Source organism: Brienomyrus brachyistius, chromosome 23 (genome assembly GCF_023856365.1).
Source record: "Brienomyrus brachyistius isolate T26 chromosome 23, BBRACH_0.4, whole genome shotgun sequence".
NCBI classification, from domain to species: Eukaryota; Metazoa; Chordata; class Actinopteri; order Osteoglossiformes; family Mormyridae; genus Brienomyrus; species Brienomyrus brachyistius.
Window position 1 is genome coordinate 7,803,777 of NC_064555.1, and position 15,760 is coordinate 7,819,536.

General features: G+C 47.3%; 1 protein-coding gene across 6 annotated transcripts; it reads right to left on the reverse strand.

The window, feature by feature from the left end:
• Positions 1-587: 587 nt before the first annotated feature.
• LOC125719339 (zona pellucida sperm-binding protein 4-like) lies at positions 588-13,757 on the reverse strand. 6 transcript variants are annotated; one of them, XM_048994017.1, is made up of 9 exons: positions 8,181-8,332; positions 2,169-2,271; positions 1,903-2,090; positions 1,730-1,827; positions 1,495-1,658; positions 1,224-1,416; positions 1,002-1,149; positions 849-924; positions 588-782 (listed from the first exon to the last, which is right to left on the reverse strand). In XM_048994017.1, the coding sequence occupies exons 1-9, from the start codon at positions 8,295-8,297 to the stop codon at positions 664-666; spliced, it is 1,206 nt and encodes a 401-aa protein (XP_048849974.1). In that variant the 5' UTR covers positions 8,298-8,332; the 3' UTR covers positions 588-663. The 6 variants fall into 6 exon arrangements, with proteins under 6 accessions (XP_048849974.1, XP_048849971.1, XP_048849972.1 ...); XM_048994014.1 differs by lacking the exons at positions 2,169-2,271; positions 8,181-8,332 and adding an exon at positions 13,500-13,756; XM_048994015.1 differs by lacking the exon at positions 8,181-8,332 and having other exon boundaries at positions 2,169-2,422.
• Positions 13,758-15,760: the final 2,003 nt, after the last annotated feature.

Genomic DNA, 15,760 nt, shown 5'->3' on the forward strand with positions numbered 1-15,760 from the left:
CACAAAGGATCTTTCTAGCCAATACTGGTTTTGGAACCAGACATGAATTCTTTGGGTCCACCCAAGTCAAAAGGGACACGTCACCCAACCAACACTAAAAATATGAATACGCCAACTCCAGAGTCTAGTCCCAGAGAATCACTTCCCCAACTGCTATCCCAAAACTGGAAATACTCATGCCAACACTGCTTACAAGACCCTCATTGAGCAGCAGCCTAGGTAGAGGGAATGTCACCTGGATGAAATTCCTGACCGAATAGCCACTGGTTAGATGGCATTCTCAGTCACAGAGGCACTTGCATTTACAGGCTAGGCCATCAAGTCTACTCAGTATTGAATAGAGGAAAGTATTTTACAGATGAAAAATGCCATCATGGCAGCGATCATGGGTGGCCAATTTACACCATTATATCACAGTTCAAGAGCTCCTCACAATGGAGGCTCATGTGGTGTATGCAGACTCCTAGTACATTTGTAGACCAGCTAGAGGACAAGACACCTGCTCCATACATTAGTGAGCAAGTCCCTTAAAGGCACATATGGGACTACTGCCACAGCCAGTTGCATAGTAACCACAGGACAAGCAGTACAGTCAGTCCTTTATTAAGGCACACACCAGTTACAGGAACATATGGCACCCACTAGTAACCACTGCTCTTCTCATCACCACTTGCCAGCTGGTGCTTGGAATCTGCCCACTGCAGTCACCAGCTTCAGCTCCCCACTGGACACCAGAGCCTTGGTGCGGAAGGAGTGCTTGCGTACAGCAGCGACATCCCTACCTGAAATGCAGGGTGGGAGGAGTCAGACACACAGCTATTCTGAAGAGAAGCCAGCCTGGAGCTCACCTTTCCTGAAGCACCTCTGCTCACAGCTATCAGTGGCTGAGGGGGCACACACAGCTGTGCTACAGTGGAAGAACACCTGCAGAGACCACAGCATGGCTTGCATTAGCCCATATTTACACACAGGCCAACAGCCTTCGCTTGCTGCTCCAGTACCTGTCCCTGCAGGTACTGCTTGGAGGTGGAGTCCACAAACGTAAACATCTGCACAATGAACCGCTTGTAGTGGGCTGGGAAGGGAAGCCCAGATGAGCTATCCACAGGAACCAAGGTGGTCAGGTACTTGTCACCTGGGTTGGGGCACCTGCGTGCACAGCCATTGTTAGGTAGGGATACCACCAAGACCAATAACCAAGTTGCCCCCAGCCTCCCAGTTACCCAGCTTCCAGGAGGCTCCACTGAGGCAGGCTCAGAGGGTCGGGGGTAGGTGTTGCCCAGCAGCTGTCCAGAAGCAGGACAAGGTTGGAGTCCGTCCTATTCAGGAGGCGAACCTCCACATACACAGGCTGCCGCAGCCACTTGGTAACAGGGTAGTCGCTGTCCTGGTAGTAGGAGGTATATGCAGCAGCTCCTGCAGATACCAGCAAGAGAATGTCACAACCACATGCCTACTGGCACGGTAGCAAGTCACCATCCAGCTATACCATACCTTCATCACACCCTTTAGTGTAACACTGCCCATTTGCCAGCCTCAGCTCCACCCGGAGAGGCCCTGGAACCACCATTGGAAGTGGCATATCTGCTGCTACTGGTTGGTACTCAGCCACCAGGGAGACAACCTCAGAGCCCCAGTACCTACACTGGAAGAGCAGCCTGCCAGGCAACACCAGGCCATCAGATACAGACCAGCCAAGTCAGGCTACAGAGCCAAAGACCCCACTCACTCGTAGAGGGAGTCCCTTGTGATGGAACCCAGAGGTCCTACACCAACTTCATACATGGAGGACATCCTGTTCTCATACACTATATAGTCCCCAGCCACCTAGGATGAGAGCCACAGGTAAGCCAAATCCCCCCCCCCACACTAGACCCTGCTTGTGATGTGGTGACAACCCACCTTCACCACAGTGCCACAGGCAGTCACTGGGAAGGTGAATATGGCAAAGGAAGCAGTAGTGGCAACAGGGCTGCAAGGGGCAGCGTTCCCTCCCAGCATGGAAATACTGGTCACATCCAGCTGGGGCACAGTGGAATCCTTGGCCACCACAACCACAAACTGGCCATCTCTGGTGCACTGCACAGTCACTGGGGGAGAAGCATGGTTATTCAATATCCATATATTCAGCCAGGAGGATCACACGTTGGAAAGCATCACAGCCTCACCTGCATTCCCATAGTAACACTGCTGGCCATCAAAACAGCAGTTTATGGCTGCACAAGCATCATTGCCAATGGCAGGAGCTCCACAGGGAACTTTCTCATACACCTGGCATTTATCATAAGCAGCAGCAGCACCCTTAACAGCCGGCTGCTGAGCAAAAGACACGGTAAAAACAACCAGCAAGACGCTAGCCTGAGCCCAAAGCCACCAAACTACCTCCATGATGAGAATGAACAATGTAATGAGCAGTAAGCTGAATCACTTCTTTAAATACCACCTTTCCGCCATTCCCCTTTAAGTTCAGTAATTGGTTAAATGGGTAAACCGCACGAGGTTGCCCGGATCCAACTCGACCGATTAACATCGATATTTTATACATTACACCCTGTCTACTTAACACGCGATGTAAATGGCTTAAGAAAACGGGTTTTGATGCAGATCACAGGTATTTCTCTATTTGTGATTATAGCGTTGTTAAGTATTTCCTCCGTTCTCGCCGAAGTTCAGCAGTCGGTTTAATACGTAAACCGCACGAAGTCGCTCAGAAGCGGCTTCGATCCCAAGCGATATTTATTTCAACCGAATATCTAAGATATGACTTCTTAAAACAACACAAGGAAACAGAATCAAAATTATATTGTTACAATCAGGCTACTGAATATATGAATTCACGTGAATATTTCTCTCCCCTTTCTTGATTCTCCTTAATTAGCATTAAATACATATATTACAGTCATCCTTTAATTAAATCCTGTAATTTAATTCTGTAATTAAAAAAAAAAATTGTGTGATCGCTGGAAAATGACTCGGATTCAAATCAGTGAATCATCTGAATGCTTCTATAATCGGCTGTGGTTGACTAGCAAAATCTTATCAACAATACTGTAGCCTATATATATTTAGAGTGGTTAAACCCAGCAGTGGAGAAAGTAGTGGAGAGTGGAGAGCGATGCAACACTTTCTGCATTTCATGCTATGGAGAACGAAAGATGTACCTACCGGACAGATTCAGTAATGAATGATAAACACGGGCCAGTACTTTGCAGTACTTATTAGCGGTGAATAAGCCGACTAAAAATCCTCGTCCTCCACTACGAAAAATGGCTGAATGTCCAATACCATCATTACCATTATTTCAGTAGGTCAATATAATTATACATCTACCACCTTGGAAGTGAATGTGTTCTGTAAATGTTTATGATTTCCTAGATTCAGTTAACATACTGTATGATTGCTTTGAATTGTTTTGAATTGAAATTAACTCTTCTTAATCTCATTCCAATTTTGCAGGGTGTGGCCAAGTCAAATATAATGCCTCAAACTTTTAAGTAAATGAGATGTGAGAGGTTTAATCGAGAAGCTCAATTCATAGTTAACTAACGGCGTCAACAGCAGGCTATCAGACCCAAAGGGAAAATCCAGATGCAAAAAACGTTGGTTCTGGCAAAGGTTTCTTAGGGAAGCGGCAATCAAGGATGCAAATAAACCCAGTTCTCATTTTAATTGTTATTTTTGCTGTATATTTTCAGCATTACCTTTCCTCATACTAAGTCCTCACAGTGAGTGGGTTAGCATGTGAACTAGATTTCATACGACCCCTAGACTTAGCCTGAACTCTTATGCCAGCTTTACCCTGAAGCCTAATGCGTATCCTAACCCACCCAACAACCGTAGCTCCAACTATCACAGCAAACGCTACCCCTAATACTAACGTCATCCCTAACCTTAACCCTGGGTATAAGCCCAATGTCAGCCGGTGATCGCAATGTCTTCTGTTTGAGTCCAACGTCTTGGTCAAGTCGTAAGCATACAGAGCAGCTCTCAGACCTTGGGCATCACTAAGCAGCGTGTCTGATATTCAATCTTACCTTGTCTTTATTCACTGGCTCCCTGTTGATGCTCGCATTAAGTTCAGGGTAATGGACTGGCGCTCACCTACTTTCACGCACTTTTTGTCCATCTCTCTATGGTCAGAGAACCACATGATGCAGTCGATCTTATACCTGCATCAAAATAACCATTTGGTAATATCACCATAATACTCGTATAGCTGAATTATTCAGAGCACTGAAATAAACAGAAAAAATATAAAACCATGTGTCTTTTTGTGCTAGTTTTGTGCTAATTTGCTTATCCCTAGATAATGTGAAAGATTACAGCAGTCTACATGAATACCCAACTTGCCAATCAAGTACATTTTGTGCCTGCAGCTCCCACACCCACGCCCGAGGCGCTCCCTCCGCCTCCAGTGACTGTGCTCCCAGTGACTCCCGTTCCTAACCCCACTCCAGTCCCTTCTGCCCCAGTCCCCGAGGAGGTCCCGGAGGACACCACCGTCGCTCCTCCCTCCTTGGAGGTGGAGGAGCTTGAATGGGACCCCTCGGGGACCTTCTTGATGACTCCTCGGTCTTCACCCCGGCGAGCTGGACCCCAGCCAAGGACCCCCATTGTCCCGCAAGGGGAGAGGACACCGACATAGGGCTGGGGTCCCTCCCACCCTGCCCCCTGGCTCGCCCTCCCTCGCCTGCGCTGGGGCTCGGTCGGCGCCTGCAGGTCCTGGCCCTCCAGGTCGGCTGTCGCCTGCGGGTCCCCCTCCACGGCCTCGTCGCCCTGCCTCACTCCCCACTCCGGTGCCCGGTCGGTCGCCTGCGGGCTTCCCAACGGCGGCTCCTCGGTCGCCTGCTGGTCCCCCACCTCTGGCGCGTCGGAGGACGTCGCCGCCTACTGCGGCTCCCCCCCTCTCCTTGCCCTCGCCTAGGTCCCCTCCAGCTTCTTCGGCCCCTTCCCTGGGTCTCCCTCCTGCTCCCTCCTCGGCCCCCTCCGTCGGTCCCCTCGCCCTGCCTCCTCTGCCCCTCCGAGGTCCCCTCCAGCTCCGGCCTCCCGGCCGCCTGCGGCCCCTCCGGGTGCCTCCTGTCGCCCGCTGGGGCTCCCTCGGGCTCCCCTTTATTCCCCCTCCTTCTCTCCCTGGCCTCCCGTCTTGGTCCCTCCTGTCTCTGCTCCCCCTCGCTTTGTTCCTCCTGTCCTCGTCCCTTCATTCCTCCCGTCTCTGCTCCTCGTCCCCCAGTGTTTCCTCCATTCACTCCTGGCCCTTTTGTTCCACCTGTTCCCTCCATGTCCCCGTTCCTTATCTGTCTGTCCGCCTGTCCTACTTCCTGTCCTTGTGCCAGTTCTGTCAGTCTTGTTCCCTGTGCCCCATTCATAGTCTTGTTGTTCTGTTCCAGGTCCCGTTTCCCTCGTCTCGTCCGTCGCCTCCCCTGCGGCGCGGGGGGGGGGGGGGGGTTCTGGCACGCCCAGCTCGTACGATCCTCGTGTGTGCCACGCCCCCCTGATTATCCACGTGTGCTTCCCTGATCGTGCCCAGCTGTGTCTGATTATTTTCAACCAGTCCTGTCCTTTTAAGTCCATGTCTTGCCCGAGTCGAGCGTCTGTCATTGATGTTCGTTGGCGTCAGATGTTTCCTCGTTCCCTAACCCGTAATTCCCCGTTTTTGGGCTGTCTGCCTGCTTTCTGCCCGCCCGAGCAATCACCCACTCCCCAGCGTTCCCGGGCGATCGTGACACCTATGATTTGCTGCTGCATTTAAGATCTGTACTTGGGTAGCCAGGTACTAAGTATTGAATACCGAGTACTTTTGTCATTTTCAATCCTTTTCTGCGTATCGCTATTGGCGTGTTCAGCCTGAGCTTTCGATGTCCCGGTTTATCGATTGCCTTTGCTTCTTTCTGGAACTGTTTACGTCGCCGATTGCCGCTTCCCTAACAAATCTTTGCCAAAGCCAACATTTTTTGCATCTGGATTTTCCCTTTGGTTCTGACAGCCTGCTAGTTATTGACTGGATTTGAGCTGCTTGATTAAACTTCATTTCTCTATGCTTAGGTCCCCAAACTTTTCATAAGGTGTACTTTCAGTACATGCGATATCTGGTGTGTGCTATCACCTACCAAGGTGTGTAATTAGCTTCACATCCCTATGTATAAATACACCTGGATGAAATTCCTGACCGAATAGCCACTGGTTAGATGGCACTCAGTCACTGAGGCACTTGCATTTACAGGATAGGCCATCAAGTCTACTCAGTATTGAATACAGGAAGGTATTTTACAGATGCAAAATGCCATCATGGCAGCGATCATGGGTGGCCAGTTGAGACACCATTATATCCCAGTTCAGGCGCCTCCATTGTGAGGAGCTCATGTGGTGTATGCAGACTCCTAGTACATTTGTAGACCAGCTAAAGGCCAAGACACCTGCTTCATACATTAGTGAGCGAGTCCCTTAAAGGCACATATGGGACTACTGCCACAGCCAGTCGCATAGTAACCACAGGACAAGCAGTACAGTCAGTCCTTTATTAAGGCACACACCAGTTACAGGAACATATGGCACCCACTAGTAACCACTGCTCTTCTCATCACCACTTGCCAGCTGGTGCTTGGAATCTGCCCACTGCAGTCACCAGCTTCAGCTCCCCACTGGACACCAGAGCCTTGGTGCGGAAGGAGTGCTTGCGTACAGCAGCGACATCCCTACCTGAAATGCAGGGTGGGAGGAGTCAGACACACAGCTATTCTGAAGAGAAGCCAGCCTGGAGCTCACCTTTCCTGAAGCACCTCTGCTCACAGCTATCAGTGGCTGAGGGGGCACACACAGCTGTGCTACAGTGGAAGAACACCTGCAGAGACCACAGCATGGCTTGCATTAGCCCAGATTTACAAACAGGCCAACAGCCTTCGCTTGCTGCTCCAGTACCTGTCCCTGCAGATGCTTGGAGGTGGAGTCCACAAATGTAAACATCTGCACAATGAACCGCTTGTAGTGAGCTGGGAAGGGAAGCCCAGATGAGCTATCCACAGGAACCAAGGTGGTCAGGTACTTGTCACCTGGGTTGGGGCACCTGCGTGCACAGCCATTGTTAGGTAGGGATACCACCAAGACCAATAACCAAGTTGCCCCCAGCTTCCCAGTTACCCAGCTTCCAGGAGGCTCCACTGAGGCAGGCTCAGAGGGTCGGGGGTAGGTGTTGCCCAGCAGCTGTCCAGAAGCAGGACAAGGTTGGAGTCCGTCCTATTCAGGAGGCGAACCTCCACATACACAGGCTGCCGCAGCCACTTGGTAACAGGGTAGTCGCCGTCCTGGTAGTAGGAGGTATATGCAGCAGCTCCTGCAGATACCAGCAAGAGAATGTCACAACCACATGCCTACTGGCACGGTAGCAAGTCACCATCCAGCTATACCATACCTTCATCACACCCTTTAGTGTAACACTGCCCATTTGCCAGCCTCAGCTCCACCCGGAGAGGCCCTGGAACCACCATTGGAAATGGCATATCTGCTGCTACTGGTTGGTACTCAGCCACCAGGGAGACAACCTCAGAGCCCCAGTACCTACACTGGGGGAGCAGCCTGCCAGGCAACACCAGGCCATCAGATACAGACCAGCCAAGTAGGGCTACAGAGCCAAAGACCCCACTCACTCGTAGAGGGAGTCCCTCGTGATGGAACCCAGAGGTCCTACACCAACTTCATACATGGAGGACATCCTGTTCTCATACACTATGTAGTCCCCAGCCACCTAGGATGAGAGCCACAGGTAAGCCAAATCCCCCCCCACACTAGACCCTGCTTGTGATGTGGTGACAACCCACCTTCACCACAGTGCCACAGGCAGTCACTGGGAAGGTGAATATGGCAAAGGAAGCAGTAGTGGCAACAGGGCTGCAAGGGGCAGCATTCCCTCCCAGCATGGAAATACTGGTCACGTCCAGCTGGGGCACAGTGGAATCCTTGGCCACCACAACCACAAACTGACCATCTCTGGTGCACTGCACAGTCACTGGGGGAGAAGCATGGTTATTCAATATCCACACATTCAGCCAGGAGGATCACACGTTGGAAAGCATCACAGCCTCACCTGCATTCCCATAGTAACACTGCTGGCCATCAAAACAGCAGTTTATGGCTGCACAAGCATCCTTGCCGATGGCAGGAGCTCCACAGGGAACTTTCTCATACACCTGGCATTTATCATAAGCAGCAGCAGCACCCTTAACAGCCGGCTGCTGTGCAAAAGACACGGTAAAAACAACCAGCAAGACGCTAGCCTGAGCCCAAAGCCACCAAACTACCGCCATGATGAGAATGAACAATGTAATGAGCAGTAAGCGGAATCACTTCTTTAAATACCACCTTTCCGCCATTCCCGTTGAAGTTCAGTAATCGGTTGTTTAATAGGTAAACCGCACGAGGTTGCCCGGATCCAACTCGACCGATTAACATCGATATTTTATACATTACACCCTGTCTACTTAACACGCGATGTAAATGGCTTAAAAAAACGGGTTTTGATGCAGATCACAGGTATTTCTCTATTTCTGAGTATAGCGTTGTTAAGTATTTCCTCCGTTCTCGCCGAAGTTCAGTAATCGGTTGTTGGACGGCAATTTTAATATGTTAACGGATATATCGAGATTCTCTGCATATTGTGTATTCCACCTTCATCAAGAGAATATGTGACGAATATACTACCATATGAGCGTAGTTGGATCCGATCACTACAGTCCGAGTATTTTAGCCCCGATGTCAATCTTCCTTCAAAAACAAAGAAGTCAAGCCCCAGGTAAACTTACCCCTGATCGTTTCAATAGCTAGAAACTCCGCTGACTGCTACTATTACTACTCAAAAATCGTGAGTGAATATTGAGATCTTGATTCTAAGTGAAAATAAAATCGTAGTTATTTTTTACCTAGAATCGTGCATGTGCTCTGCACATATTGGTATTGGAGTAAAAAGTCGGTATTTGCCCCTGAAATATAAGCAAGGGAAAGTGAATTTAAAAAAAAAAACTTAAAACACCCAAGTAAAGTACAAGTTCGAAGAAAAACCTGCTTGCCAAAGTATTAATACTTAGTTACTTTACATCTCTGATCAAAACAGCAAACTCGGGCGCTAACTGTAAATGAACATGAAAGCGTTATCTAGAGATGGCATGCTTCTTTCTGCCACCAGGGGTCAATAGAGAAGCGATAAGGCCTGTTTATGAACAGCAGAATAAGAGGACAGCGTGGGACCGCGGGAATTCCTTCGTTTTTGTACCCTTTGTAGGCTGCATCCTTCAAATGTCCATGCGGTGAATCTTGTGTTATGTTGGGCTGCCAATGATCCAACTGGGAAAAAGAACAACGCATTAATAGACCACATTTGACGGAGGCTTTGAAACGACACTGCGTCGCTGTGATGCATCCGATCTTCAAATGCAGCCTTACATGGCTCCAGTCACTGAACTGGGACGCAGCCACCCTGTAACAGGTGCAGGTAGTTCTGGCAGGCTAATAACAGTCCTACGTTAATGCACACTAATTTCATCTAACATTCAGTGAACTCTGCACTAATAAATAAGCAGCCATTCTTATCGGCATTGTTTTCCTTGGTTTTCAAAAAACAAGCACCTGACCATTGACGGTTTCTATGGTAACTTAAGGCACCATGACTGATGAGAAGCCTGACTAGATGGTCTGTCCTTATAGGGTATATATTTTTAAGAACACCTGGGAGCATTATTAAATGCAAATTAAAATCATTTTCTTCTGCAAAATGAACCATGATGACTTCATTTTATTACTACTTTTTATTTGTTAGCTCTGATTTAAGAGGAATAAACAGCTTTGAGGTTCATATAACCTCACAGCTTATCATGGTTTATCCTTTACTTAATCATTAGGCTATATGGTCAAAATAGTCCTTGATGGAAACATCACATATGGATTGTATTTCTGTTTCTATATGGGGGCGGCAAAATGTACTTGATTGGCAAGTTGGGTATTCATATAGGCTACTGTGATCTTCTTTCACATTATCTGTATTTCTGTTTTTATAGTAAAATAAAATGTAGTAAATGTACTTGATTGGCCAGTTGGGTATTCATGTAGACTGCTGTAATCTTTCACATTATCTAGGGATAAGCAAATTAGCACAAAACTAGCACAAAAAGACACATGGTTTTGTATTTTTTCTGTTCATTTCAGTGCTCTGAATAATTCAGCTATACGAGTATTATGGTGATATTACCAAATGGTTATTTTGATGCAGGTATAAGATCGACTGCATCATGTGGTTCTCTGACCATAGAGAGATGGACAAAAAGTGCGTGAAAGTAGGTGAGCGCCAGTCCATTACCCTGAACTTAATGCGAGCATCAACAGGGAGCCAGTGAATAAAGACGAGATAAGATTGAATATCAGACACGCTGCTTAGTGATGCCGAAGGTCTGAGAGCTGCTCTGTATGCTTACGACTTGACCAAGACGTTGGACTCAAACAGAAGACATTGCGATCACCGGCTGACATTGGGCTTATACCCAGGGTTAAGGTTAGGGATGACGTTAGTATTAGGGGTAGCGTTTGCTGTGATAGTTAGAGCTACGGTTGTTGGGTGGGTTAGGATACGCATTAGGCTTCAGGGTAAAGCTGGCATAAGAGTTCAGGCTAAGTCTAGGGGTCGTATGAAATCTAGTTCACATGCTAACCCACTCACTGTGAGGACTTAGTATGAGGAAAGGTAATGCTGAAAATATACAGCAAAAATAATTAAAATGAGATAAAACAAAATGTATTGTTCACAAAGGAAACCACATGAAGAAATATCATGTTCATATTTATATAATGGGAAACAAAATGAGACAATACATGAAAGCTGTTAAAATAAATGCATGTATTAGGCCTGGGAAATTTATGAGGGTGAGACATTGCATTACTTTTAAAGTCAAAATGGGTTATTTGACTGAGCAGTCAACACACAGCAAGAACTCTGCTTAAGCGAAATCCAAGTACTTTTCATTGGATTGGTAGTTCACAAATCCTTTCCAGTCTCAAAACATACTCCCAGACATGAATGTGAGCACTATAATTACCAGATGATGGCATGCATTAGATACATTCCCTATCTTTTATTGAAGGCATGTACCTTAAATTCATTTTAAAAATCTGCATTTCCCATGATTTGCTGCTGCATTTAAGATCTGTACTTAGGTAGCCAGGTACTAAGTATTGAATACCGAGTACTTTTGTCATTTTCAATCCTTTTCTGCATATTGCTATTGGCGTGTTCAGTCTGAGCTTTTGATTTCCCGATTGCCTTTGCTCCTTTCTGGAACTATTTACGTCGCTGGATTGCCGCTTCCCTAACAAATCTTTGCCAAAGCCAACATTTTTTTGCATCTGGATTTTCCCTTTGGCTCTGACAGCCTGCTAGTTATTGACTGGATTTGAGCTGCTTGATTAAACCTCGTTTCTCTATGCTTAGGTCCCCAAACTTTTCATAAGGTGTACTTTCAGTACATGCGATATCTGGTGTGTGCTATCACCTACCAAGGTGTGTAATTAGCTTCACATCCCTATGTCTAAATACACCTGGATGAAGTTCCTGACCGAATAGCCACTGGTTAGATGGCACTCAGTCACTGAGAGGCACTTGCATTTACAGGATAGGCCATCAAGTCTACAGTATTGAATAGGGGAAGGGATTTCACAAATGCAAAATGCCATGGCAGTGATCATGGGTGGCCAGTTGAGACACCATTATATTCCAGTTCAGGAGCTCCTCACAATGGAGGTGCATGTGGTACTAGGAGTCTGCATACACAGTTGTAGACCAGCTAAAGGACAAGACACCTGCTTCATACATTAGTGAGCAATTCCCTTAAGGGAATATGGCCATAATGCCACAGCCAGTCGCATAGTAACCACAGGACAAGCAGTACAGTCAGTCCTTTATTAAGGCACACACCAGTTACAGGAACATATGGCACCCACTAGTAACCACTGCTCTTCTCATCACCACTTGCCAGCTGGTGCTTGGAATCTGCCCACTGCAGTCACCAGCTTCAGCTCCCCACTGGACACCAGAGCCTTGGTGCGGAAGGAGTGCTTGTGTACAGCAGCGACATCCCTACCTGAAATGCAGGGTGGGAGGAGTCAGACACGCACAGCTATTCTGAAGAGAAGCCAGCCTGGAGCTCACCTTTCCTGAAGCACCTCTGCTCACAGCTATCAGTGGCTGAGGGGGCACACACAGCTGTGCTACAGTGGAAGAACACCTGCAGAGACCACAGCATGGCTTGCATTAGCCCAGATTTACACACAGGCCAACAGCCTTCGCTTGCTGCTCCAGTACCTGTCCCTGCAGGTACTGCTTGGAGGTGGAGTCCACAAACGTAAACATCTGCACAATGAACCGCTTGTAGTGGGCTGGGAAGGGAAGCCCAGATGAGCTATCCACAGGAACCAAGGTGGTCAGGTACTTGTCACCTGGGTTGGGGCACCTGCGTGCACAGCCATTGTTAGGTAGGGATACCACCAAGACCAATAACCAAGTTCCCCCAGCTTCCCAGTTACCCAGCTTCCAGGAGGCTCCACTGAGGCAGGCTCAGAGGGTCGGGGGTAGGTGTTGCCCAGCAGCTGTCCAGAAGCAGGACAAGGTTGGGGTCCGTCCTATTCAGGAGGCGAACCTCCACATACACAGGCTGCCGCAGCCACTTGGTAACAGGGTAGTCGCTGTCCTGGTAGTATGAGGTATATGCAGCAGCTCCTGCAGATACCAGCAAGAGAATCACAACCACATGCCTACTGGCACGGTAGCCAGTCACCATCCAGCTATACCATACCTTCATCACACCCTTTAGTGTAACACTGCCCATTTGCCAGCCTCAGCTCCACCTGGAGAGGCCCTGGAACCACCATTGGAAATGGCATATCTGCTGCTACTGGTTGGTACTCAGCCACCAGGGAGACAACCTCAGAGCCCCAGTACCTACACTGGAAGAGCAGCCTGCCAGGCAACACCAGGCCATCAGATACAGACGAGCCAAGTAGGGCTACAGAGCCAAAGACCACTCACCCATAGAGGGAGTCCCTCGTGATGGAACCCAGAGGTCCTACACCAACTTCATACATGGAGGACATCCTGTTCTCATACACTATATAGTCCCCAGCCACCTAGGATGAGAGCCACAGGTAAGCCAAATCCCCCCCCCCCCCACACTGGACCCTGCTTGTGATGTGGTGACAACCCACCTTCACCACAGTGCCACAGGCAGTCACTGGGAAGGTGAATATGGCAAAGGAAGCAGTAGTGGCAACAGGGCTGCAAGGGGTAGCGTTCCCTCCCAGCATGGAAATACTGGTCACATCCAGCTGGGGCACAGTGGAATCCTTGGCCACCACAACCACAAACTGACCATCTCTGGTGCACTGCACAGTCACTGGGGGAGAAGCATGGTTATTCAATATCCACATATTCAGCCAGGAGGATCACACGTTGGAAAGCATCACAGCCTCACCTGCATTCCCATAGTAACACTGCTGGCCATCAAAACAGCAGTTTATGGCTGCACAAGCATCCTTGCCGATGGCAGGAGCTCCACAGGGAACTTTCTCATACACCTGGCATTTATCATAAGCAGCAGCAGCAGCACCCTTAACAGCCGGCTGCTGTGCAAAAGACACAGTAAAAACAACCAGCAAGACGCTAGCCTGAGCCCAAAGCCACCAAACTACCTCCATGATGAGAATGAACAATGTAATGAGCAGTAAGCTGAATCACTTCTTTAAATACCATCTTGCCGCCATTCCCCTTTAAGTTCAGTAATTGGTTCAATGGGTAAACCGCACGAGGTTGCCTGGAACCGACTCGGATCCGACTCGACCGATTTCCACTGATATTTTATAGATTACACCCTATCTACTTAACACGCGATGTAAATGGCTTAAGAAAACCGGTTTTAATGCAGATAGTAGGTTTTTAGAGCGACAAAGTGTCGGCGCTATTTGTGATTATAGCGTTGTAAAGTATTTCCTCCGTTCTCGCCTAAGTTCAGCAGTCGGTTTAATACGTAAACCGGTTGAAATAACCGCTTCTGAGCGACTTCGATCCCAAGCGATCTTTATTTCAACCGAATATCTAAGATTTGACTTCTTAAAACAACACAAGGAAACAGAATCAAAATTATATTGTTACAATCAGGCTACTGAATATATGAATTCACGTGAATATTTCTCTCCCCTTTCTTGATTCTCCTTAATTAACATTAAATACATATATTACAGTCATCCTTTAATTAAATCCTGTAATTTAATTCTGTAATTAAAAAAATATTTTGTGTGATCGCTGGAAAATGACTCGGATTCAAATCAGTGAATCATCTGAATGCTTCTATAATCGGCTGTGGTTGACTAGCAAAATCTTATCAACAATACTGTAGCCTATATATATTTAGAGTGGTTAAACCCAGCAGTGGAGAAAGTAGAAGAGAGTGGAGAGCGATGCAACACTTTCTGCATTTCATGCTATGGAGAACGAAAGATGTATCTACCGGACAGATTCAGTAATGAATGATAAACACGGGCCAGTACTTTGCAGTACTTATTAGTGGTGAATAAGCCGACTAAAAATCCTCGTCCTCCACTACGAAAAATGGCTGAATGTCCAATACCATCATTACCATTATTTCAGTAGGTCAATATAATTATACATCTACCACCTTGGAAGTGAATGTGTTATGTAAATGTTTATGATTTCCTAGATTCAGTTAACGTACTGTATGATTGCTTTGAATTGTTTTGAATTGAAATTAACTCTTCTTACTATCATACCAATTTTGCAGGGTGTGGCCAAGTCAAATATAATGCCTCAAACTTTTAAGTAAATGAGATGTGAGAGGTTTAATCGAGAAGCTCAATTCATAGTTAACTAACGGCGTCAACAGCAGGCTATCAGACCCAAAGGGAAAATCCAGATGCAAAAAACGTTGGTTCTGGCAAAGGTTTCTTAGGGAAGCGGCAATCAAGGATGCAAATAAACCCAGTTCTCATTTTAATTGTTATTTTTGCTGTATATTTTCAGCATTACCTTTCCTCATACTAAGTCCTCACAGTGAGTGGGTTAGCATGTGAACTAGATTTCATACGACCCCTAGACTTAGCCTGAACTCTTATGCCAGCTTTACCCTGAAGCCTAATGCGTATCCTAACCCACCCAACAACCGTAGCTCCAACTATCACAGCAAACGCTACCCCTAATACTAACGTCATCCCTAACCTTAACCCTGGGTATAAGCCCAATGTCAGCCGGTGATCGCAATGTCTTCTGTTTGAGTCCAACGTCTTGGTCAAGTCGTAAGCATACAGAGCAGCTCTCAGACCTTCTGCATCACTAAGCAGCGTGTCTGATATTCAATCTTACCTCGTCTTTATTCACTGGCTCCCTGTTGATGCTCGCATTAAGTTCAGGGTAATGGACTGGCGCTCACCTACTTTCACGCAGTCATCACGGTTCATTTTGCAGAAGAAAATGATTTTAATTTGCACTTAATAATGTTCCCAGGAGTTCTTAAAAATATATACCCTATAAGGACAGACCATCTAGTCAGGCTTCTCATCAGTCATGGTGCCTTAAGTTACCATAGAAACCGTCAATGGTCAGGTGCTTGTTTTTTGAAGACCAAGGAAAACAATGCCGATAAGAATGGCTGCTTATTTATTAGTGCAGAGTTCAATGAATGTTAGATGAAATTAGTGTGCATTAACGTAGGACTGTTATTAG